This window comes from Colius striatus, chromosome 6, assembly GCF_028858725.1.
Source record: "Colius striatus isolate bColStr4 chromosome 6, bColStr4.1.hap1, whole genome shotgun sequence".
Classification (NCBI taxonomy): domain Eukaryota; kingdom Metazoa; phylum Chordata; class Aves; order Coliiformes; family Coliidae; genus Colius; species Colius striatus.
Window position 1 is genome coordinate 24,007,050 of NC_084764.1, and position 27,266 is coordinate 24,034,315.

General features: G+C 36.5%; 1 protein-coding gene across 3 annotated transcripts in view; it reads left to right on the forward strand.

The window, feature by feature from the left end:
• RPS6KA5 (ribosomal protein S6 kinase A5) overlaps positions 1-26,964 on the forward strand; it is a 78,691-nt gene extending 51,727 nt beyond the window's left edge. For all 3 annotated transcript variants that reach the window (XM_061998768.1, XM_061998770.1, XM_061998771.1), the window contains 10 exons: positions 6,719-6,869; positions 8,565-8,726; positions 9,561-9,686; positions 10,393-10,526; positions 13,608-13,701; positions 15,576-15,746; positions 18,886-19,077; positions 19,692-19,851; positions 20,727-20,890; positions 21,770-26,964. In XM_061998768.1, coding sequence (XP_061854752.1) covers positions 6,719-6,869; positions 8,565-8,726; positions 9,561-9,686; positions 10,393-10,526; positions 13,608-13,701; positions 15,576-15,746; positions 18,886-19,077; positions 19,692-19,851; positions 20,727-20,890; positions 21,770-22,009 — 1,594 coding nt within the window. In that variant the 3' untranslated portion in view covers positions 22,010-26,964. The remainder of the gene's footprint in view (positions 1-6,718; positions 6,870-8,564; positions 8,727-9,560; positions 9,687-10,392; positions 10,527-13,607; positions 13,702-15,575; positions 15,747-18,885; positions 19,078-19,691; positions 19,852-20,726; positions 20,891-21,769) is intronic.
• The last annotated feature ends 302 nt before the right edge of the window (positions 26,965-27,266 follow it).

Here is a 27,266-nt window from a genome sequence, read left to right on the forward strand (position 1 = left end):
TGCATTCATCCCAAAGACTGCAGCTCCTTTCTGCCTCTCGTGTGGCTCTGCTCTGCAGCCTGGGCCATGGCCGCCTCCTCATACAGTCTCTCGCCCATCCGAGTGCACTCATACGTTGCTGCTGATGGCTCTCAGTTCTGCCATTGCCCTCCATAGGTTGTAGGGTGTTCTGGTTTGGGCTAGGATAGGGTTAACTTTGATGAGGCAGTAGGAAGGGGTACAGCATGGGCAGCGGACCCAGGCCGGCCAACAGGTATTCCATACCATACTAAAGTCATGCCCAGTACATATAGGCAGGGAGCTACAATGTAGCCTCACCCAGCCATCTGTTTTGTCCATTACCACTCCCAGTTCACCATCCTTATCACAAATTCTAATCTCCAGTACCTCTAGCCCCATATTGGGTGCCAAATAATGTCATGGTTTTGTCCAGCTGGGGACAAAGAGCCATGAGGGTGCTCACTCACTACTCTCCCTCCAGGTGGAATGGGGAGAGGAACCAGAGAAGAAGGGGAAAAACGCGCATAGGATGAAATAAGAACAGTTTAATAGAACAATAAGAAGAAACAATTTCAGGAAATACAGTTATAACAGTAAATGAGGGGGTATACAAACAGAATGGGGCGTGCCACAGTTGCTCATCACCTGGGACCTGACATGACAACTCCTGACCAGCAACCAAACCCAAGGTTCTGCAGCGCCACCCCGAACTATCTCCCTGCCTATATGCACTGGGCATGACGTCAGTATGGTACCAAATACCTGTTGGCCGGCCTGGGTCTGCTGCCAATGCTGTGCCCCTTCCTCATGCCTCATTGAAGTTAACCCTATCCTAGCCCAAACCGGGACAGTGGAACACGGGAAGTTCTACTTTTGAGCATGAGGAAAAACTTCTTCTCTGTGAGGGTAAGGGAGCACAGGCTGCCCAGGGTGGGTGTGGAGTCTCCTTCTCTAGAGGTTTACAAGACCCATCTGGATGCATTTCTGTGCCACAACCTGTACAGTTCAAGAACTGTAATGTTCTGATGCTTTTAATAATGTAACGATTGAGTGCATAACCAGCTGGCTAGATGAGGGGAGAGCAGCAGATGTCATCTACTTTGACTTCAGCAAGGCTTTTGACACTGTCTCCCATAACATCCTCATCAGAAAGCTCAGGCAGTGTCGCTTGGATGAGTGCAGAGTGAGGTATATCGAGAGCTGGCTGAATAACAGAGGCCAGAGGGTGGTGATCAAGGGTACAGAATCGAGTTGGAGGCCTGTGGCCAGTGGAATTCCACAGAGGTAGGTTTTGGGGCCAGTCTTGTTCAACACCTTCATCAACGACCTGGGTGAGGGGACAGAGTGTACTCTCAGCAAGTTCGCTGATGACACCTGAGTGGACTGGCAGATTGCCCAGAAGGCTGTTCTGCCATTCAGCAGGATCTCGACTGGCTTGAGAGTTGGGCTGAGAGGAACCTCATGAGGTTCAACAAGGACAAGTGCAGAGTCCTGCATGTGGGAAGGAACAACCCCATGCACCAGTACAGGCTGGGGGTCAAACTGGTAAAGAGCAGCTCTGCAGAGAGAGGCCTGGCAGCTCTGATTGATAATAAGCTAAATATGAGCTAGCAATGTGTCCTCGTGGCCAAGAAGGCCAATGGCATTCTGGGATGCATTGAGTGTGGCCAGCAGGTTGAGGGAGGTTCTTCTCCCCCTCTACTCTGCCCTGGTGAGGCCTCATCTGGAGTACTGGGCTTCTCAGCTCAAGAGGGACAGGGAAGTGCTGGAGAGAGTCCAGCGCAGGGCCACCAAGATGATCAGGGGACTGGAACATCTTTCATATAAGGAAAGGCTGTGGGAACTGGGGCTGTTTAGTCTGGAGAAGAGGAGATTGAGGGGAGATCTTAATAACATTTACGATTATCTAAAGGTTGGGTGTCAGGAGGTTGGGACATCCCTCTTTTCTACAGTAGATAGTAAGAGGACAAGGGGTAATGCGATGAAGCTGGAACACAAAAAGTTCCACTAAAACATAAGAAAAAACTATTTCACCGTGAGAGTGACGAAGCCCTGGCACAGGCTGCCCAGAGGGGCTGTGGAGTCTCCTTCCTTGGAGGTCTTTGAGACCTGCCTGGACATGTTCCTATGCAACCTGATCTTGGTGACCCTGCTTCTGCAGGGGGGTTGGACTAGATGATCTCTAAAGGTCCCTTCCAAGCCCTACCATTCGGTGATTCTATGATTCTATATTTTTCTAAAAGAATGAGTTAGAATGAGAATTTCTAAGAATGAGTTAGGAAGTCTGGCCACGTTAATTAAACCATTTGATACTAGACTTGTTTTGAGTCACATCATAGCAGTGACTCTGCATACAAGTCAGTTCAGCCTTTTTATAAAGGAAATGGTTTTTAAAAAGTCTGAAGTATTGCATAGAAATCTCCAACTTACCAGAACTGGAGATGCATATACAGATCTGATTGCTTAGAAATGAAACATAAGAATCTGATATTGGTATTTCTGACACGAGAGGGCATTCAGTAGAATCAGTCTGAAATGTGAAGGTGAAAATTCTGCTTTGGAGGTTTGACCCTCTGCCCTTCAAGAGAGTTACACCTTGGAATTGCTTCCTTGACATCAATGTGGATATGTATCTTTTTGGTGATGCTTATAATACAGTTCTGAGGGTACTGATATTAAGATTATCTGTTATAAGACTGTTAAGTTCTATCGCAAACCTGTTGTTTCTGTTGGTGGGCCTTTCAGATTTTTGTGATCTGTTTGTCTCTTTTACCTAGTGGAAGCAAAAAAAGATTCAGATTCTGCGCTTCTGGTGTTTTATTATTTATTATCCACAGTCAGGTTCAGGTGTCTGCTTTCTGGCTAATCACAAGGTGGCTTCCATTTAAGTATCACGTACTTTGTATCTTGATTTATTTTTTTTTCCCCTCTGTCTATAATGGCTTTCTTTGGTTCGCACCTAATAGTTACTGTTTCCTAAACTGCTTCATCCTCTTTCCTTGTAATGATTTTGTTTCTCACTATTTTGAGCAAGTTGTATAGTTATGGTTTCTGATAATGAATTGGCATTAGTTTGTTAAAGCACCCCATCTTCAGGTAGTTTTTCATAGCTCATGCTTTATTTCTGAAGGTGATCACACAGTGAATATATGTAGTACTAATGTTGACAATATAGTTTGTAGATTGGTTAGTGTAATGCTGAAAAAAATTGGACAAGAAGTTGAATTGCCAAATTGTTCTTGTTTTCAATAGATGTTTTTGTGTTCTTTGATTTTCCTTGGATTTTCTTAACTATGAAGTGCATCAGAATTTTGACTAGTTCAGCTGTTTACAGAATTAATTAAAATGGAAATTTAAGAAAATATCTTTCAGCATCAGGCTAACAGCATATTTTCCCCTTTCCTTTTACCTTAACCACTGAGAACAATCAGCTGTCCTTGTTGGAAAAGTCTTAACGATGCTATTTGTCTATATAAGACCTTCATTGAGCACTGCAAAGGCATTCATGCTTAAGTCCTTATGATAATCACCCTGAAATGAATGGGATCAGAATCCTCTTCAAATTCTCATTAGACTGACATCATGTTATAAGCATTTGACACATGTTATTTTGGTTTGGGGTTTTTTTTAACTATTTTTGGTTCATTTTAAATATTACACCTTCTGTAGAAGCATGGTTTTTTTGGCCAGCAAACACATACCCCATCTCTACTGCTTTGGTAAAGAACAGGTAAGAAACCTGTGATCAGTTTATGTAATTTTTGAGCTAGCAAGCAGAGATTGGTGGTAGCAACTCACTGAATTTTTCATAACAAAATCAGCAAGTTTATTGGCTGATTTGTCAGGCTCAGCACCCCACACCTGTAACACAGAAGTCTCTTTGAAGATACTGATAAAAGAGGAGGAGCATTTAAAGTTCAAGGTGTAATTTCCCTACTGTCATCTCCTCCTTTTTATTTGTTATAAGTCCTTCACATGGTCATGTATGCTCTTGGTCTGTAGTATTTGTGGGAGCAACTCATCAGAGCTTAAGTTCATGAAAAATAATACCAATGGAGTTAGTTCCTAGCTCTGCGTAGTCTGCGATAGGGAAGGGAGAGATGGAAATGTTTCAGGAGTTGAAAGTTATAATCTCTTTGACCTGTGCAAGGAATATTTTTTCTTTACGGGCTACTAATATTGTACTTGTGAAGCCAAATTCTCTTTACTTGATCAAGCTACTTAATTAGTCTTTGCCAACTTCATTTCGCTCATGTGTTGATCCCATATGGTCTTTCTTTTCTGGCACGTTCCTTTCCATCCTAATTAATGTGTGTACGACTCAACATACTTCAGTTCCATGATAATTCTAAGTATTAGATTCCTGGAACTTTCAAAGAAATTAACTTCATTATTTACTACTTCAGTAATGTGTTTCTGCAAACTAGTCCTGAGCATCAAGAGTATTTTATACTATCAGTCAGCTGAACAAATGCCACTGGCATGTATAAATGCAGCTTACGTGGAGTCTGCTCACACAGCATGGCAAAATGCTGCCTTCTCTGCAGTGGGCTCTAGGAGAGTCAATAGATAAAAGATATCCCTGGCAGGCAGTTGTGAAGGGCAAAGGAGTTTAGGAAGGCTGGACATTCTCAAAGAAGGAAATCTTAAAGGCACAGGAGCAAGCCATCCCCAAATGATGAAAGATGAGCCAGTGGGGAAGACCAACGTGGATGAACAGGGACCTTTGGGTGGAACTCAGGAGACAAAACGAGATAGCTTATGATCTTCAGAAGAAGTGGCAGGTAGCTCAGGAGGACTACAAGGGTGTCATGAGGTTATACAGGAAGATTACTTTGGAAAAAATCTTTTTTTATCTATTTTTTGAGTAATCCAAGAAGTTACTTATTTCAAGATAAAAATTCTCCCATGAGATAACTGACTAAGGATACGTCATTCCTTAACTTTAGACAAAATTTAGAAATGGCCCGCAGTGATCAACTTAAGCTTTCAGAGGCATGTAACAATTGGGATTTTACTGCTATTACAACCTCATGTAATATTTCAGCCTCACAGTCTCTCACAGCTTAAAAACCATTTAATCTGTTTTCAGTGAAGGCACCGTAAGTCCTCCTTCTATGTATCATGCTTGCTGAAGTCACCACAGTGAGAGTATGCATATAGATATATAGATACCAAATTGAGCAGCAGCCAGAAATGTGACTGTACAGTAAAGGCAGCAAACAGTATGCTAGACTGATTAAGTATTAGAACGTTGAGGGAGGTGATCTTTCCTCTCTACTCAGCACTGATGAGGCCACATCTGGAGTTCTGTGGCCAGTTGTGGTCTCCTTGGTACAAGAGAGACATGGACATAATGAAGAGAGTCCAGCAAAGGGCCACTGAGAAGATTAAGGGACTGAATCATATGAGGAAAGGCTGACAAATCTGGGATTGTTCTACCTAGAGATGGGAAGGTTCAGGGAGATCTCATCAATGTGTATAAATACCTGAACAGAAGGTGCAAATAGAGGGCAGCCAGGCTCTTTTCAGCAGTGTCCAGTGACAGGACCAGAAGAAGGCGCATGCAAATTGGAAGACAGGAGTTTCCTTCTAAAAATTGAGAAACAGGTTTTTACTGTGAGAGTGACTGAGCAGTGGTGCAGGCTGTCCAGACAGTCTCTGTCTTTGGAGATATTCAAAAGGACATGGTCATGGGCAACTGGCTGACCATGTTTGAGCAAGGGGATTTGGAACAGATGACCTCCAGAAGTCCCTTCCAACTTCAACCATTCTGTGATTCTATGTGCTAAAGGATTTTGTGTATGTTTTCTTTTCAAACCTGATGTATCTTTAGTAGGTGTTGCCTGTGTGTGCATTCTCAATTTTCCTTCAGAGTTCTTAGCTTCAATATCTACATTTGGATTAACTGAAGGAAAATTTGGCTTCCTCTTTATATATATATATTTTTTTATGTGAGATAAATATATAAACATATATAAAAGATGAATATCAAAATGTACTTCTATTTAAGCTGCCAGTGCCTTCATTTGATGGCTCCTAGTTCCTATATTGAAAGACAGAGTGATCCCTATCCACTTTCTCTTTACCGTTCGTTGTTCTGAGAACACTATGCCCAGTCTTTTTAAGTCCCATTTTCACGAACCTACATAGTTTTAGGCTTTTTTGTAGATCTTCATATGAAGCACATTCTGTATTGTAGATTAATCTTGTTACTCTTACTTAAAATTTTTCCAGTTACAGTGTCTTATTTTGAGAGTATGGCATGAGCACTACACACAATATACAAGGTGCAGGCAAACTCTAAATGGCTCAAATGTGGAGTCGTCTTTATTTTTTTTATAATTTTAACATTATAATGTCTTTTATATTTTAACTACTACTATGCATTAAGTTGATGTCTTTGTGGAGCTATCTGTTGAAGCTATGAGATTTATTTTTCTAAGATCAATGGTAAGATCAGTATGTATGAAATGACAATTGTTTTTCTTCTGTGGATTTAGTTACATAAATTATCTCTTAAAGATGTCATGTTTCATTTTCATGTTTTCTGAAAGCTTTCTGTATTAATAAATAGTTTTCACATTTGTCATTCTCCTATCTTTGGGTACAACAGAAATTTAAAGGAAGTGTTAAATGCTACCATTAGTATGGTAAATGTTTTCTTTCTCACTTCACATTTAGTCATTACTTAATATATGGTTTTGTTTGTTTATAGGAGAATATTAAAAAGTGAGCCACCTTATCCACAAGAAATGAGTGCACTCTCTAAGGATATAATTCAGCGTCTTTTGATGAAAGATCCCAAGAAGAGGCTGGGTTGTGGTCCCACTGATGCTGATGAAATCAAACAGCATCCCTTTTTCCAGGTAAAACAAACAACACTACTACTCAGATGCCATTTACTTTACATTAGTGCCTTTGAAATCCAAACAAATTGTTTTGTTAACAGAGTAGCGTAGAGGCGTGTGTTTAATTGCATGAATAACTGCAATGAAGTTAGTAAGAATATCCATGTGTTCATGTATATGGAATTTGTGCATATTACAGGAAGGGCATGATAGATTTTTTTAATATATTCGGTTTCTAACAGTTACTTGAAGCGGCCAAATGACACTATGTAAACCAGAAGGTTTAATGGAAAACAAATTATTTGATGTGTATTGTATTGTTTTTGGGTTTTTTGTTAAAAGAAATTTACCACTAACATTATTAGTAAAATTCATTATTAGTGCTGTATCACCTGTATTTTCCCTTGTCCAATTAAGTCTTTGATCTTATTTAGTAAATTTTAATTCTTTTCAAATTTGAGTGTGTTAAAATTTGTGTACGACAGTTGTACTGTTCTATCCATTGCAGTTAAAATTGTTTGAAAAAACAAACTATGTATTTCTGGTGCTTCTGAAATATGTTTTGAATTAGTAATTTAGTAATTTTGAATTAGTGTTTAACGTTAATAGTATAAATTAAACCTTTCAAAGAAATATTTTCAATGTAATTATCGTGACATTCAGTATGGACAATATCTTGACTTCTGAATTTCTTCTCATCCCTTCTGTATTTCCTCTTCTTATAAGAAAGTCACAGAATCACAGAATTATTGGGATTGGAAGGTACCTCTAAAGATCATGTAGTCCAACTCCCTGCTAAAGCAGGTCTGCCTTATATCAGGTCACTCAGGAACATGTCCAGGCAGGTTTTGAAAATCTCCAGAGAAGGAGATTCCACAACCTCTCCAGGCAGCTTATTCAAGGGCTCTGTCATCCTTACAGTAAAGTAGTTTTTCCTTATGTTTAAATGGAACTTTTTGTGTTCCAGCTTTTGTCCATTACCCCTAATCCTATCACTACAGAAGAAAAAGTTGCACCGTCCTCTTGACATACACCTTTTAAATACTTGTAAGTTTTAATGAGGTCTACCTTCAGTCTCCTCCAGGCGGAATAGTCCCAGATTCTGCAGCCTTTCCTCATAAGGAAGATGTTCTAGTCCCCTGATCATCTTAGTGGCCCTGCACTGGACTCTCCAGAAGTTCCCTGTCTCTCTTGAGCTGGGGAGCTCAGAACGAGACACAGGACTCCAGATGAGGCCTCACCAGGGCAGAGCAGAGAGGGAGGAGAACCTTGACTTAATTTCAGTTCCATTCCTTTACACTAGTAGGGCCATTTTCTCATAACTACTATATATACACTTCCTACTTCTAGCCATGCATTTAGGTAAGAATTGAGGGGCTTTATACTGTCAGAGATCTGGAAGTTGATATTGGTAACTAAACATAGAAATCTGCAATGAAATAGAGGAAGAAAGTTAGGACTGTCATGCTAATTGTTAGGCTTGTCACCACTATTTAATTTTTTTTTTAATAACTGCATTCTGTCTACACAAATAAGTATGATGCTTCTTGCCTTTACCTGAGCAAATTAGTTGGGCATAGTTTGAGTGTTTTTCATGTGCCTGTGGAAAATAACAGAGTTAGGACCCTGTTCCTGGACAATTCTGGTTTTCCAATATCTATTTCTGTTAAATTTTCATTTGATTTGAACTTATTTTCCTGTTTTTTGGTTTAGAATATGAATTGGGATGATTTAGCTGCCAAAAAAGTACCAGCTCCATTTAAACCGGTAATCAGAGATGAGTTGGATGTCAGCAATTTTGCAGAAGAGTTTACAGAAATGGATCCAACGTATTCACCTGCAGCAACCCCTCAGACTTCAGAAAGAATATTTCAGGTATTTGAAGAAGTCACATTAATTTCTAAAAAATCAAATACTGTACAGATCAATAACAAAGCTTTCCTTACCATCTCCCCATGCTATTAAAGAAGGATCTCTTCTCGGATTGCACAGTCTGGATGTGAAATGGTCAGAAACAGCTCATGTGCAGACAGTTTGGTACCAAAGCTGCAGAGGTGAACAGCAGTTCAGATGGCTTTCTTTCTTCCCCTTCCTCGTGCTTTGTTGGTTTTTATTGTCTGTTTTTGAGCAGCTTAATACTTCATGTACAAGAATTATAGCATCATATTTTGGAAGCTGTTAGATTTGTAGTAACTGTAAGAAGCAACTTATGTATGTCATAATACTATCTGATTCATCCTGCAGTGGTAGCCACAGCTGTTCTTACAGTACTCAGACTGGGCACATTGTTAATGTGAAGCTTATTTTGTTTTGCAATTTAAAATAGTTTGAAGATTACATTACAATATAAAAACTATTTCATGCCTTAAAATAAAAGGCAACTGGGGAAGATAGCTAGCTTGAAGTATGAGCTTTTGTCACTATTGCAAAACAATTGAAACTGATGCAGATTTTTATTATTATTCACCAGAATTTTGGTATTATTACTGTTTTGTTTATTACAGTGGAGAATCATCTAACTATATTGTAGGAAGCTACCTGTTCATATTGAACAGATTAATGTCTACCCACTATGTGCCAGTTACAGTTTCTGTGTTTTCTTATGAAAACCCTGACTTCTTCAAAAAATTCTTCTGAAACTTCTGTGTGCAAGATGACTGTGTACAACAATTTCAAGCAATGCCCTTTTCTGATGTCTTAATTTCATAGGGATATTCTTTCGTTGCACCTTCTATTTTGTTTAAACGCAATGCAGCTACAGTAGATCCTCTTCAGTTTTATATGGGGGATGAGCGGCCTGGAACTACAACTATTGCCAGAAGTGCTATGATGAAGGTAATAATAATATCAAGAGCTGAATTCCATTGCTTAACTTGAGACTGCATATAACTTTCAAAGCAGCAATCACAAGCTAGATTACAGGTTACAAAACAGCCACTATTCATTCATCTGTTCTCTGTAATGGCTCATCAGATGATCCAAGCCTATAGTTTGCATGTGATACTATTAAGAAGTGATTGAAGTTTACTCTGAAAAATGAGGTGGTTGTTTAGTTTTCCAGAAGACTGAAATATAGTTATATATAAGTTGACTCTTGATAGTTCTTATCTAGCTAGCCATTTTAAGTATTTTTGAAGTTACTTTAATTAGATCAGAATTCCTTCTATGATGCATTTGCCCAAAAGTATGTATAGTTGTGTGAAGCCCTATAAGAACACATGCTATTGTGATGTCTTCAAACAAACACATAGTTTTGTGGATAAATGGATATGTGGATAAATGTATGTATAGCCATCTTTGATCCTGTTTGTCTGAATATTTTGTATCTTAAGCTATTGTAGTAGTAATAATTTATTCAGTGATTATGTTTGTTTAATGTAACATAAGATTTACTCTTTGTTAGAATAAAGTTTATACATTTTATTAAATAGAAGTTAAGATTATATTTTATATAAAAAAGAACACAAAACTTTACTCTTTGTCTTTGACTGTGTATACTAAAAGTATTCTGCAGAACTAAATACAGACAGTTTCCTAACAGGACTCTCCATTTTATCATCATTATGAACTGGATCTGAAAGAGAAACCATTGGGAGAAGGAAGTTTTTCCATTTGTCGAAAGTGCTTACACAAGAAAACTAGCCAAGAGTACGCAGTAAAAATAATTAGCAAAAGGTATAAATATTCTATAAGACAATTAAAATATTTTCTTTGCTTACTGTCACCCATGGATTAGAATAATGTTAACTATATTTTTGGAAGGGGGAAAATAGCTTTAAAATAATTTGCTATTTGAAGCAGCTACAGAAAGTTACAGTAACCTTATGGCCTCTAAAAGATTCTGAGAGTTTTTTTGAAACAAAGTGTTGTTCATGTTGGGGAGGGCATAAAAAGAAACCTAAAGAATACTTTTCTAGTTCCTAGTTGTATTCTACTGTAATTTTACTCCTACCCAGAGTAAGGTGTAAGATCCTCCTATCTTTAGACCTAAGTAATTTAAATGTAGGTTTATTCTATCTCCCTTTTCTAAGCAGTCCAATTGATTGCCTAGGGCATTGTTTTTCAGAAGTATCTGTATTGTGGATTGCCTCAGATTGAATTAATTGTGTGTATATGAAAAGGAATTAGATCTGGAAGTTCTAACTTGCATTTTGTTTCCTGGATGTTCTAAAGAGAAAACGACAATGGAGACAGCTGACTTGCTTTCAACCTGAGGACTGTCAGGTTCTCTTCCAGAATAGATGATACCTCTGGCAGTTTCTGCCCAGGGAAAAATAAAAATAAGAGATTCTTTGAAGGGTGGATGAGTTTTTAGCTTCATTTTGAAGTTTTGATTAGTAAATATGCTGCTACTCCGTTGTAGAATGTTAGCAGTAAAGGGAAAGTGTAATTTATCTGTTACTAAAATGACAGTTCACAGTGATCTCTTCTCCAAGACATTTGGCTGAACCTCTGTTTGTCCAGACTCTAGAAGTAACTGTCCACCAGACTTCCGTGTTGCATCCCATGCTTTTTGGATAGGATAACTTCAAGAATAAGACACCTAAATATAGGCATCAGAGTTTTCTGAGGTGTGCTATGATAAAGAGGCACACTCAAAACTATTAGTGCAGAGAGACTCAGATGACCAGACACTAAAAGTGGGATTCAGTAACTTAAACATGGGCATCTACATAGTGTCACTTTAGCATCTGTTCATGTCCTCTCTGTTCTCCAGTTCTCATCAGTCTTGTGACTACTACATTTATGTAGATGTTTTCTAGACTCTGCTGTGCTTAGGCTACTGAATCCTACTCTAAGTATATATTTTATACTGAACTAGTTTGCCTTGTAAGAATCATTGGGTAGAATTTAATTCATTGTACTGAGACCTTGAGCAAGTAATATGCAGTAGACACATTGGGTATTTTAATCTGGAATTCTCTGCCTTGTGTCTACATTTAGAAGTTTTTTCTATGGTGCATGGGAAGCTGTTCCCATCTCATCTTAAGCCAATAGATTTGTTTGTTTCTGGTTAACAGTGAACAAACTAGTATTGACTTTTCCCATAGAACCAAACTTTTAGGAATTATATCTCTAAATGACATTACTCACAGATTCTTTTGCTCTTTCTCCTTCATCTTATTGGACCAGGCTAAATGAAGGTAAGAAGTGGTTTGTATTCAGAAGGGTTTTTTTAGGATTGCAGGCTGTGAGCAGACTTAGGGCTTGTTTGTGTAGTATTTAGAGGTAGCAGTACACTCACAGTCTGAGTGGCTGGACACAAACAAACCTTGAGTAAGGAACCATTAAACTAAATAATAAGTAATATTGTTCAAGGACCACATTAGCATCTCTTGCTCAAAGAAAAAATACAGTATGTTTCTGGTAAACTTCTTTGCCTTAAAGTCCTTTCACTCCTACCCATCAACGGTGGCAAAAAAGCTGACCCTACACCTAGGCAAACCTTTTCATGATACTTTAAGGTGAAAGCTCAGAGCAAGAGTTCCTCTGTGGCATTGACGTGTTAGTAGCGATGGACCTGCCTCCATCCAAGAATTTGAGGTTAGCTTGTATGGTTAGCTTGAAGGCTAATGACACAGTAAGTCCTGTAAACTTGCTTGAATTACTGTTTTGGAGCTTCCCCTTTGTTTTTCATAATATCGTCTGTTCAAAATCTGAGATGGTAACAACTTATAGAGGGAAAATAGAAAAGTTTATGCACAAATTTAAAAGGTTTATGTTCATGATACTGAACTTTTTTCATTTGCTCCCTAGGTCTGCCTTTTCCTGATACTAGTTTAGGGAGGAAAGACTATCTGAGTCAGGTATTTAAAATTAAGGACCTGAAATCACTTTCAGTTTGAACAACATCATCAGAAGGGATACACATGGAACAACTTAGTTTACTTGTTGATTATATGAAACCTCCGGAAAACCAGGTTACTCTTGTACAATATTCTCATAATGGCTCTGGTCCTGATTAGTTAAAAAAAAGTAAAGTCAACCAAAATTAAGAAGCTGTGGTGAGAGACATTCTGTCTACATTATCTGTAAGGCCATTCTCTTAATTCAGCATGGAGTTAGCCTTTCCTGGAGAGAGTTTTAGTGAAAATGTTCAGGCATTATGTATTTAGTGGAAAACAAAATGTTTTTCTCTGTCCCTGTTTACATATAATGTTCACCGTGTTCATTTTTTTGGCTATAAATTTCAGTACTTGAAAGAGAATTTGTGTGATGATTTTTGCTCTGAAGCTAGCCTCGTGTCTTCCATTTCAGATTTTTATAGTTGTCTGTGTAATAAACCCCTATGTTCATATGTAGATGGTGTTACTCTTTTTTTTTTTTCCTAGTCGGAGCTTATAGTTTCCATACAGCTATGGAAGTTCATATCTCCTATAGAAACAGAAAAAGATTGGGCCAATAATTTGAGTCTGCAAATAAAGCTGCATTAAGAAATATTTTTAGGAACAGAGGTGAAGTCAAATTGCCCTGGATTAAGGGAAAAGTTTGGTTTAGAAAGTATTCTATCATTTCAGCTCTTACTGTAGCAAGTTGCAGTTGCATCAAAAATGTTGATTTGGTCTGGTTTTTAGTGTTCTGACTTGCAGGGTTATGTGGAGAGTTTTCCTCAGCTTACTTTGAATATATTCTTAATTGTGTTCAAGCAGTTGTAATATTAAATTCTGGATTGCAGGCAATTAAAAAAATAGGTTTAACACTTTGAATTCACAATTTGCCCAGTAAAATTGGTACAAAATACTTATTTTTTTCCAGAATGGAAGCCAACACCCAGAGAGAAATAACAGCTCTGAAACTTTGCGAAGGACACCCAAATGTAGTGAAGTTACATGAAGTTTATCATGACCAGGTATTTTGAAGGCACAATAGTCAGCACTTGCCAAATACATTGACACGTGTTTTCCCAAGAACTTTTAGGAATTAGGCATACTGTTACTGTGGGGACAGCTTTCTTCCTAGGGCCTTTGTCTAGTCAGTATAGAAGATGAGCCAAAAGTTCTGCATTCAAGGGAACTTGTAGTTACTCTAGCAAATCAAAAAAGTATTGGGAACAATTGGAACCCTGGATTCTGTTTTTAATTCCGTCCTTGATATGCTTTGTTAATTGTTTTACAATATATTAATGGGCCCATTTTCCACATCTATGATACTGAGGTACCTAATGATCTTCCCTTGGGGTTGTTGTGAATCTTACTTTAATATTACTTTAATATTTATGAAATTATTTGGAAATCTTGCATATGAAGGTTATATATCTAGCATGGTTTCTTCTTGGATGTTTGTGGCTTAATGGATGTAACTGAGTAGCTTGCTAAATTACCAAATGTGAAATAGAGTCTCTATTTGAAATTTTATTGAAGTCAATTTAGGATTTATTTAGAGATCTTAGTTGTCTTTTCTTGTAGTATAATGCAAGCTTCACAACATGTATTAAGCCATAATTGCTATAACTTAGAGATTGACCCTGGTTTGAGTTAAGGTTTTGGACCAGATATCCTGCAGAGGTCCCTTCCAACCTCAAATACTCTGTGATTCTAGTCTACGATTTTGTTATGAGCATGGGCTCTCCTACTTCCACATGTGTCCCAGTCTGTCCCTATTATACTGTTTATACATAGATCAGCAGAGTGCTCATGGGGAGCACTTCCAAAATGAGCTGAGAGGGTGAAAAATCTGTATTGTAATCATTAATGCTAAGAAAGCTGTTCCCAAGACATAAAGAAAATTTGCAGGATGGGATATCTTAAAAGTACTGCAAGCAATGTAACTAGTAGACACTTTGTTCCAAGAAGCGTTATTGCTTTCTGTCCACATAGCTCTCTTTGTGTTCCTTTATCTAAATACTGCGCACCTTCTGTTTGTGATTATTGCTTTGCATTTCATTCTTTGACGTCTTCCCTGAACTTTTTTCTTTACTTACAAATAATACTTTTGTTACTGTCATTCAGGGGAAGGAGATGCTAGAAGCCGTCACATACCTACATCGGTTGTCTTTTGAGAATGCTAACTTAACTTTCCTGTTCTGGGAAGTCTGCTATTTGTTGAATGGCAAGACGTTTCAATTGCATTTGATTGTGTACTAATGTTGTCTGTAATCAAGGAATTCAGTGCTTACTGATTGTCTAGAAAAGAACGACTATCTAAACAACCATTACTTTTTAAAGGAAAAAAATACTCTTTAATGTTTGGGAAGTTATCTGTTGTGATTTTAATGATAGAGTAGTTTTGGCTGCTTCTCTGTAGGCATGATAATCTGTGCAGGAGATTAAATTGGAAGAAATCCTTGATAGTCTTTGATTTCACAGTAAAGTTTCAGAGTGCTTCCAAAGGATTTGGTAACATTAAAAGGCTGACTTCTTATGAATACTAATAGAAATTTCTCCCCGCATCAGAACAGGCTTGAACAGCAAAAGTCTAGCTTTATCCAGCTTTATTTGTTGGCATCAAGAGAAACGCATTTAGTCTCCCTGAAGATACATCCATTTAAATGGTGATGTGACATTTTTGTAAATAAATATGGTGGGCTTGGGGAAAACATCAACATTCTTCAGTCTCAGGGAGATTGATGGAAAAATGTCATCTGAGATGGAATTTGGTGCTTCTTTTTGGCCTTCCAAATTGCTAAAAGCAGCAGTTTAATTTCTTCAAACTTTAAGAACCTTTCAGAATAGCACTTGACTCCTGAATGAATGTTGATTTGTAATGTTTAATTTATTGTTTCAGCTTCACACGTTTCTAGTAATGGAATTGCTGAAGGGAGGAGAATTACTTGAACGTATTCAGAAAAAGAAACATTTCAGTGAGACTGAAGCTAGTCATATTATGCGCAGACTTGTTTCAGCAGTGAGCCATATGCACGATGTAGGAGTAGTCCACAGAGATCTGAAACCTGAGGTATAGTGACTTGCTTATATATGTTTAGACATTAAGTTATTTAACATCTGAAATGTGACATATTTCTGTTCTTCCATCTTTAATTAAAGATTTTTCTCCTTGCATATTTTTTTATTAAATGTTACTACTTTTACTTCCTGTAATTCTATAGATACTTGATAGGTAAAAGTAACTGTTAGTAAACATTTTTATTTTTGTAAGCAGTTTATATTCGAACTTGTTCAAAAACATCCTTTGGTTATTTGGGGACAGGTTTTACTAATGGTAAGTATGTATGTATTGTATGAAACAGTTCATAAGCAGAGATAGATAGGGCTTCTTTTCTAGTTGCTGCAGCACCCTTTTACTGCCTTCTGTCCCAGTTAAACACAAAATGAACCACACACCAACACAGATAGCTAATAAAGATGCGTGATTTGAGTTCAGTGAGTTTATTAGTTTCTCAAAAGAAACAGTTATTTAATATATTTTTTCAATAGTTAGTTATTCTGCTGGTTATGTTGTGCAGCAATATCTTGCCTCCCAGACAATTCAGTTTAATATGATAAGGCTGACCATTGACTTTGTTCTGCTTCCTGAAGCCAGTATTTGCTCCTTTTTCTTTGCCGACATTGGCCTGGGTATATGTTAATTTTCTTTAGCCCAGGAAAAGTGTAGACTGACACTAGTTCATCCAGTAGAGATGTTACATTATTTCAGTGATTACAGTCACCATACCTCAGGAAATAGTTACTCCCTTTTTATCTGTAGTTTAACATGATCCATTATTCCTACCAATGTTTCAGCCATTTGTAACATGGTATATTACAAACTTAGTACTTTTATAGTAATTCCAGTGCAGCAGATGAAGAAGTCTGCTAGGTGTTGGTATTAAACTGGTTTTTAAAATAGGACCAAAATATATGCATTTGAAAACATCTTTCTGTTGGAGTCTCTGTGCTATATAAACCACTAAATAAAGAGAAACTATTGTGAAATTCCAATCTGTCAGTTGAAATTGTGACTCTTGTAAAGTTTTTGAAAACAAGTCATTATCAAAAGGCCAGATTCTGTAAAAGTTGAGCTTCAGCTGCATGGTAAATTAGGCAGTCTTCAATTCTACATCATGTTCAAGAACAGAAGTCTGGGAAGTCCTAGTAATGAAGGGTTATCAAACACCTTGCTGAATCCGTTGCCTCCAAAAAGTTGGACTTAGCCAGCCTGTCTCTTTCCTGCTTGCTGTTTTTGTAAGTTACTATTTTAAGTTCAGACATGAACTTAGTATGGGATATGCAGGCTTCTCAATATAGATTTGGTTCTGTAAAAAGATCTATAGGAAATTTTGTTGCTTTTCTGTCAGTTGCAGTCGGATTTATTTTGATGTTCAACTTGGGCATCTAGTGTGATACTGGTAAGTCTATTTTTAAAAATATGACTGGTTACGTACCGCTAAGGATGAGACTTCCAGTTCATGCAGTTAAAAAAACCCTAAACTCTTCTGTTGAGTATATCACATATATTGCTCTGCAAAATAGAGGAAAAGCACTGGATAGAAAATAGAAAATTCACAGAAATAAAGAATTTGCGTAGCATATGTGTCCATTTAGAGCCTCTTAGTAGAGGATTTGAAGACTTTTTGTGTGAAGTGATAATTAATCTGTAAACTAGATTCTAAAGCTATCACAAAAGCACACCAAGGCAGAGATAATGTTGTTTATATATCCTTAAAATATATTTGGAGTATAGCTTTAAGTGTGGGAGTTTTTTTGTGAAATACACTTTATTTACTTAATCAGCAAAGTAGCTGAAGGTGACTTAAAACATTTGGAGTGTACCTTTCTTTCTGTACATAAATAATTTCATTTTTGTCTTAAGAAAGGAGGTGTTTTTAAAACCAATGTTACTGCAGTTCTTTGTTTACTTCTTGGGTGTATAACATCACCATAGAAAAAAAGATGATTGTATTAATCAGCTATCTTCATTGTATTTGTGTTTGCTGAAATGATGTTTCCTGTAAATCAATTTGCACTGCATTTTAGTGTGGAAAACTGACTTTCCTGATTGTACAGTAAGCTATAGCAGCCATACAGATTACAAAAATACTGTGTTGTAGCAGCTATTCTCTCTTATCCGTAATGAATGATCTAAGGTTCTCCTTATTGATATGCTTGCAGCCTAGCAGTCAGTTTTTCTCCCTTCTTAATGAATTTGAAGTTAATTACTTTGAGTCATTCACTTTTTGTATTGCAAAGTTACATAGGGCTATAGGATTTCTAATAGTGAGACTTTTTCTAGCATTGCATAGATTAAATAGCAAAGGTAACAGGAAAAATTTGCTTTCCTGTCTTTTTTCAGAAATTCAAGGGAACAATAGAAATAATTTATAATTCTACTTGGCTTCAGCCAGTCCCCCTAAGACTTAGTTTCACTCTTCTATCCTTGTTGACAAATGTAAATACTCAGGGAAAAGAGGAATTGGTTATCTTAAATCTTCTTCCATGGTGATAAAACAACTTTGACTCCTGATAACTTAGGCTCTTCAGGAGCTGAAGTGCATACATATGTCAAAGCCACTTTTCAGTCTGTAAAGCTGGAATTCTCAGGGACTACTGTACCAAAGTTTCTTTTATCTTCATGTAAGATGTACACCATTGGTTTGAGGTTGACAATATGGCTTCAGTGTGTTACCATTTGAGGGCCAATGACTGTTCAGTCACAAGATGAGACACGCAATGAGTTCCTCTAGCAAGAATCTGTCATTTGCAATGTGCTAGAAAGAAATGAGAGTTTTAAGAAAGTTTACTTTTGTTTGAGGAAGAAGGCAATTTTCTATTTATTTTGAAATCTTTGCTTTATTTTTCTTGTAAGTGTTCCCCAAATTATTTTCCCCTCTGTTCTCTAAGAACCCATTTTCATTAATTATCTCAGACAGAACTATCCTAACTTGCAGATATACAGGAGGCAGATAAACACATCACGTTTACATCCCAGAGAACTGTTATTTTTATTTTTCCACATTTTCCTACTGTCCCTCAGTTGCCCATTTCTCTAGAGAATGGGAAGTTTTCTGTACTAAGAAAAGTAATGATAAAAATAGTCATTAAGTGTTCTAACCAATTTTCTACCCACTGCCAGTATTGATTTTGGTTTTGCTTTTCAGAATTTGTTGTTTACGGATGAAACTGATAATTCAGAAATAAAAATAATTGATTTTGGCTTCGCTCGTTTAAAACCACCTGATAATCAGCCTCTTAAGACTCCATGTTTTACTCTTCATTATGCTGCCCCAGAGCTCTTGAATCACAACGGTTATGATGAATCTTGTGACCTGTGGAGTTTGGGCGTAATTTTGGTAAGTAAGGTCTTTAACTGTAAGTTTATTGTGTGTATTTACCCTTTGTTAAAATGCAGAGGACTTGACACAGTTTAAAACTTGAATTGCAGATGCTGAATTCAAGTGAGGTGAAAATACTGCTGAACAAATAATAGATTCCAAAGACAGACGTTTTTTCAAGGAGTGGAGGTTTTTTGTTTCCTAAGCAGAAAATCAAATTCAGCGTTTCAGGAAATGGAAAAATACACTTGGTACAGTCTGATTTTTAAAAAGAGAATTGTTCTTGTTAGGACATTTTACAGACATACACGTAGTCTTCCTACAGGTTCAGTTTAGAGAAGGAATCAGACTGCATTCTGATTTACAGAAAAATAATTTCAATAGATATAAACTGCATAGAAATATCATTGTGTTTTGTTTGTAGATTTCTTAAACCAAATGAATGTTTTTTTCAAAAAAGGACTCCAGAGGAAGTCCTTAGTGAATTCTGAATTTTCTATAGCTGTCAAGTTACACTAGTCAAAGTTTCCTTATATAATGCTGGTGATGCAAACAACAGCACTCTACATTTAGTAATAGGATTGGCAAGAAATAGACTGTGTTTGTTAATACTTCTTTTGTTCTCCTGACAGTATACAATGCTATCAGGACAGGTACCATTTCAGTCTCAAGACAAAAGTTTGACATGTACCAGTGCTTTGGAAATTATGAAGAAAATAAAAAAGGGAGAATTTTCCTTTGAAGGAGAAGCTTGGAAAAATGTTTCTGAAGAGGCTAAAGAGTTAATTCAAGGTACGTATTCACAAATATTTCGTGTACCTTGTATTCGTATCTCTAAAGGTTAAACTTAGAGTACTATACAATATCCAGATGCTGCGATCAGCATCAGAGCGCCTAACCTGAGGTATTAGGTGTTACCTGACCTAGTTAGAAGTAACTGAAAAGCTTCAGAAAAAGTTCAGTGACTTTTAAAAAACATATTTAAAAGCAGAGGTTTTGTTTTATACCATTACTGATTTTATCTCACAACCTGGTGTTTTAATGAATATTACAAAAGCTGAACTTTTACAGAAAATGAATGTATTACTATAATTTTTTCCTCGGGCTCTTTTTGAATGTGTATGCTAAGACTATTGTATTTCTGAGATGCTTCATTCACATTTGCTCTGCTTTGATTTCCCTTAAGTTTTTGAGCATCTAAGTACGTTTTCAGTGTAGATTGGACACCATTCTTAATTCTACTAAGGTGGAATTCTGAATTTCAATAGAAGCAGGCTTGTAAGGATTTTTTTTGCCAAAAAGATAGGCATCTCCACATTCAGACTTCAGTCTATCATGCAGAAAATCTGAAGCTTATTCTCTTGAACTTCATCCTAGACAGGCTTTAAGTGAAGAAATCAATTGATAGTTCAGAGTTTTTGTGTGAAAAGATCTTTGAGTTATCAAGCAGTTAAATAGCAATTTCTTGCATTTAATACTTCTGGAAAAGATGATGGTTTAATATTGTGTGAGCCTTATCTAAGGTAAATATTGGCATGCTGAGAGTAAATATCGGTATAATTTATTTATCAAAGCAACACATGAGATTTTCTTAAAATTAATTACATTTGCTATTAAAAGAAAGTAAATAGCTCACCATTTAAGAGAATGTAATATATTTCTATTAGGACTTCTAACAGTGGATCCAAACAAAAGAATTAAAATGTCCAGCCTGAGGTACAATGAATGGCTTCAGGATGGTAGCCAGCTGTCATCCAACCCTCTAATGACTCCTGATAACTTAGGCTCTTCAGGAGCTGCGGTGCATACATATGTCAAAGCCACTTTTCATGTAAGTTCTGAGAAATCTTGTGTCACATACTAAATTTTGTGATGTGTTAATATAGATTTTTGTATGCTTTCTCTTAATTTAAAATATGTGTTTGTACTTGTAATTCTGTGACTGCTTATAGCTGCATGTTTTCCTCAGTACCTAACATCTCTGATTGAGCACAGAGAAAATGTGACTGATGAGGAAAGGAAAGATTTGTTGAAGATATTTATACTGATGGGGTTTTGGGAACTGAGAGATGACTCTTCATGAAATAGCTATTTTTTTTTTATAGAGAAATCTATTAAAAGCTCTTAAAACTCTTATAAAAAAACAGAATCTTTCTTTTTAACTTTGAGTAAGTAGAATTTTTTTTGTCCTTATGGTTATAAAATCAAGGTAAAATTTCTGGAACGTATCTTGGTTTTAATATAATAGATACTTTTTTTAATGGACTTGTTTGTGTACTATTGAATATTTACTAAAAACATTTTAGCTGCAACTGTATTATACAAACATAATGTTGATTGTCACGATTCCCTCCATAGAGAATAAACTGCTGAGATACTTGCTTAGCGAGGTCCTGAAAATGCAATATAATTTGGGCTGAAAAAAAACCTGTAATTTAACTAACTATAGTTTCTTAAAATGTAGTCTTGAACAGGTTTGTGACTTAATAAAAATTACTTCTATATTGTAAAGAATAAGGAGGGGAAGATATCTCTTAAATAGATGTAAAGTCTAGTAAAGTTATTTTACAACTAGAATAAAAATTAGTAAGATTCTATCAAGAGATTGCAGTTTATCTATGACTTACCATAGAACATTCATCGTAAGGTATGAGCTATAAAATGTCTTAAACCTTTGAAAACCTTAGAATTACCTTTTGTTTTTAAACAGGCCTTTAACAAGTACAAAAGGGAAGGATTTTGTCTTCAGAATGTTGACAAGGCACCTCTTGCAAAGAGAAGGAAAATGAAAAAAACAAGTACAAGCACAGAGACGCGTAGCAGCTCAAGTGAAAGTTCACATTCTTCTTCCTCTCATTCTCATGGTAAAACTACACCTACAAAGACACTGCAGCCAACAAACCCTACAGACAGCAATAACTCAGAAACCATCTTCCAGTTCTCTGATTGAAAAGCAGAGAATATCCTGTCTTGAAGATTTCAGTGGTTATAAACTTGTTATTACCTGTATTGTCTTCTCCCACCCTTCCTTCCTGTGACCTACAGGATACAGGAATATGTCTGTTGCTTTAAAAATGTATTTTGGTCATGCCTTTTTAGCTTTGTGTTTCAATACATTTCTTCTTAGCATTAAGTTGGTATCACAGGATACGGTGAAATACTATCCTACAACCAGCATTGTATTCTTTTAGGGCTAAATTACTGGTGTGCAGGCAAGCTCAAGGTAAAGAGCTATGCTGTTCGTGGTACAGCTTGGAGGAAGACTGTTTCTCCACATCAGGATCTTCCTCCCAGTTTCTTCCCCACTGTTCAAAGAAAGGAAAGCTCTGTAACATATAGAGAACTTTTGGATCTTTTGCATTTACCCAGCTCTGTGAAGAATGTCATAGAGTCTGACAAGTCACGCATACAGAGGATCATTGGAACAATGAACCAAAGCAGTACTTCAAGGCCTTTTAAATTAGTAGTTACATTCTATCACATTTATTTGAATTTCAAAAGCTAAATAAAGTGCTAGGGAGCTCTTATGTTGTTTTAAAAAGTGACTCTATATATATGTTCTAAAAACTAGGAATATGTCTTTTTTTTAATTTAATTTTTAAAACATTTAGGGTAAAAAATGTCTGCTAAGGTAAGGTGTCTAGTACTGTGATACAATAATTTTTATTTCTGCTTTTTGAAGTTGTGAACTTTAAAATGTTTTACAGATTCAAAAATATAATACTGTAAGAGGAAGTGAAATTTCATATTGAATGCTTTGAAAATGGACACAGTTAAAATATCTATTTCAAGAATTCATTATAATTTATATTTTCTTTTTATATTTACACAATAACTTTAAATACTAAGAATTTTTTATGGATGCAAAAAACTCCAGTTTCAATATTTGTTATAGGGTCCATACAAAATGTATACCGAGTTATTTGAATTTTGCAATGTGCAAATACAGCAGTTCAATAGTGACTGTAAAATATTAGAATATATGTTTTCTTTTTTGCACTTTACAACATCAAAAAGAGATGTTTTCTAATAAAGTGCACTCAACTCTCTCTTCCTACAGGGTGCTGAGCACTGTTTTACTGGGGTGAATGACTTGAAATCCACCGTATCTGGTGGATACGGTCATTGTGAAGGAGAATTCTATACTTTGCAGGAAGTAATCCCTGTATGTTACCCACTGTTTTCATTCCTTACTTCAGACTGCAAAGCTCTTTCTATCTTGCTTTTACATTGTATATAACAAATACTAGACCAGGGCACCTTGTGTAGTGTAGATGTTAACAACTTATGCACTGGGAATACTAAAGGGAAATTATATTGAACACTGTGCTTTACAATTTGTTCACTGTGGTGTTCTACAGTGAAGTATTTCCTACTGTGATAGTATAGTATGTACATAACTGTTTCAAATCATAAATGTGACTTACAGAAACATTAGCATAAACTTTTACATCAGTGTATTTTATAAATTTATGGACAGCTCTTTTATTGCTAGTATTCTCAAAGATTAGGGGTAACTTAAATGCTAAAGACGACTCCAGTTTTGCAAATGCTTACATGTGTAAGTTTACACTGAAGTCAGAAAGACTCCTTGTGTAAAGTTAATCATATGCCTAAATTTGTGTGATGGAAAACTAATTGACTAGGGAATTTTGTTAACTTGCTCTATCTTAAAATAACCTTAATCTAAACCCTATGCAAAAAAAGGTTATAGGAATTGTTTATATCAGTGGTTTTATTTACAGAATTATATCGGATATCAGTATTGACAAATACAATACACCCATGTTTACAGGGATTGTGTGTATCAAACAAGGCTTTGAAGCCAAACATATTTGTTCTGTGTTTCGTTAATAATGGCATTCTGAAATTTTGGAATTGCTCATGTGATATAGTTTACTACTTTCTTGATGTGAATGTCAACAGTAATTGCAGCATTAACTTCAGGTTGATGTGAATATTGAGATTTGCACTGTTTATGTAGAAGTAGTGTATTTAAAGATTGGTGTATGTGCTAATAACACAACCAATTTTAAGTGGCCGATGTTAAAATATTGAAAAATAATTGTCAATGTAATATATTCCAGTTTGCTTTCTGAATGCTCTCTTGGGAAATAATCTCAGCAGTAAACATGGCTCATTTGTAAAAGAATACTTTCCCTCTCCCCAATAAACTTGCTGTAAATGCAACAAGCAATTCATCATTAACTTCTTCACTGAGAATGATGGAGCATTAGAATGGGCTGCCCAGATGTGTTGTGGAATCTCCTTCCCTGGAGAGATTCAAAACCCACCTGGATGAGTTCCTATCTGACCGACTCTTGATGGTCCTGCTCTGGCAAGGGTTTTGGACTGGACGATCTTTCAAGGTCACTTCCAACCCTTAAGATTCTGTGAATAATACTTGTTATGCAGACAATACCAGTGAATTGGGAGGCTGGAGAACAGGTTGATTGTAAAGTGCACTTTGAGGAGTTTTTGGAATTTGTTGTCTTCAGGGTGAGGACATCAAAAGGCAATTTTCACTTTGATTTCATGTAAGTGTAAAAAAACTTTTGGATACTAGGTAGACTTTGAATATTGTGACCCAGCTGAAATACCTTCTTAAAGTTGGGAACACAGCACTGTTGTTTCCCTATTGGGAAGATTAAACTGTTGCTTGACAAACTGGTGAAGCAAGGAAAAGAATGTTTGCACAAGATACTAAGTGCTGGAGGTAATGGCTATATTGTCAAAACTTTTTTTTACACGGGTTTTGAGAGATTGTTGTGAGATAAAAATTAATAGAATTCATCACTTGTATCAAATATAACTTTTACAGATGAATATTTCTGTGTCCTCTTTGTGCTCTAACAGTAGTTATTAACTACAGATTTTAAAGAAGGGTAATTCTTTTTGGCAGTTGTAAGCACATTTAGGTAGCACCTTGCATTTGCTTTGAACCAGTTACCTGAGGTAGCTGAAATGTTGATCACATCAGACTTTCTGTTGCCTCCAGCTAACAGAACTCTTGAGGAGGTATGTTTGACATTAAGCTGTCTGAATTTTTAGATTAGCATCTTTACATAAACAACTGCTGATCTCCATTTACATGGATAAAACTGAGTTGCAAATTAGGGAGCTCAAGAGCAGGTTCACTTCTTGTTCAGATGTTCCTGCAGATGACTAGTTACTCCTGGCAGAATGATGTTGTCTGAGCTTAATGTGTTGCCCAGCCTGTCATTCTAGGTCCTATAAAGAACATGAGCCAACTTTTTCATACTCGTACCACTATTTCAAAAACAGAAATGTACAAGCCAGTCTTCATTAGTACTATAAATACTTCATATTACCTTGGTAAACAGTGTTAGACTGTAAATTATGTTTATACTCAGATTAGGTTTCTTTCACAGTGCTGCTATGTGTCAAGCAACTTTAATGTCTAGTAGTAATATCTCTCTACTGTCACAAATGTAATGGAGTCAGCAATATTGTGGGCAGATTCGTTTGTAAACTGAAATTTCTTATCAGTAACTAGTGTGGTTATTCATTGACTCTTTAAATTACTCAATATTCTGTAAAGCTATTTCTTTGTGATACTTTTACAAACACAAGTATTAGTAATTAAAAGATAATTCTGCAAAAGGATTTAGAGCAGTACAAAGGAAGTAATGTGACTTACTGTTCCTCTGGCTTAGTGAAATGTCTGCACTTTCACATAAGGAAAAGCAGCTGAATTATTGATTGATTTTTAATAGAGGAGTTGGTTCATTTGGCATACATACTGTTTACTGCTACAAAAGAACCTTAAAATACCCTATTAAACAGTTTTAGGGGAGTAACAAAAACACAATATTGCATCAGAATGGACTGAGGATTCAAGCTGGTATTGATGTAAATGTTTTCTCAGCCTTTTTCCATGGCTACTTTTCTGAACAAGGTAACGGTACCTGCACAGCCGTGTTCCGTAGCACTTACCTAGGAACAGAATAATTCTTGGCAGAAATGATTCTATGATTCAGAAAATATTCACAGAATGGTGATGTATGTTAATTGGTTGTGATGAAGTGTTGCACAAGGGTCTTACATTTTTAATATGTGCATGTATTATGTGCATGTGTGTAGATACATGCTGTATTGCATGTCTAGGCCTCAATTTACTGTAATAACACCTTAGTTAAGAAAATCTGTATTTAAAAATGAATTCTCGGCTCACACAAATTTGGAGGACCGGACAAGGGGGCTACCACAGAGGAAGATTATAAGAAGTCAGAGATGAAAGGCTTCTGGGGTAATGTTTTCAGGGGTAAATTTCTCCCCTCGCTATCTCCATGTGCATGTAATGTTCTCTGACACTGAATGGCACACTTTCTTGCTGGCTGTCCAGCATATAAACACATTTACTAACTCTGCAGGTCTGTGAGTATATGTGGATGTGTATCACATATGTGTGTGTATACACATGTGTGTATCCTCACATGACATTTTGGTCTTGAGTTGGAATTTTTTGTTATTTCTCAAGTATCATTCCAGTGATCTTCATTCTTTCCCCCCTATATGAGAGTCTTTCCCAGCACCAATCTTTATGTTGCAAAACATTGCCTTCCTGCAGCTGAGATAGTTGACTGAGTATTCTGGATTGGGAGAAGAAGAAATAACATGTCTGTTTCTGCTAGAAGGATATAAAAGTGCTTTGATATTTGTCTATCTGTGAGAAACACTTCTCAGTTTACTCCTGTGACCCACAGGGATTCTGTAAAACATAAGGAATGCAGAGCTGTTGGTTAGCTCTTGCCAGCCATCCAGCATTTTATATATTGCTCATTTAAAAGATTCTGGCTGTTTAGAGCACCTGTGTAGAAAAGAAAACTTCAGATGATTGCTGTAGTCTGCACTAGTAAATAAAGAGATGCTTTCAATTACACAGACCATCTGAACCAGTCTTATTTGTTTTGCCTGGAAGCAGCAAAAATGCAAGACACCTGCAATAGTGTAAATTTGAAGAAAATCTGTGTATTTTGGCCCACTTGGCCATTCCTGATACTTTCTTCTGGACAGATGCTGTACACTTTTCTTGATTCTGGTGTTTGTATCCCTTCCCAGCCAGCAGAGACAGGAGGGAAATAAAAGTGTTCTATTAAAGGCATTTTGGTTCACACTGGCTTACTTAATGTAATGGTTAATCCAAAGGGAAAGTAGTCGTGAAGCATTGCAAAACCTAATAAGCT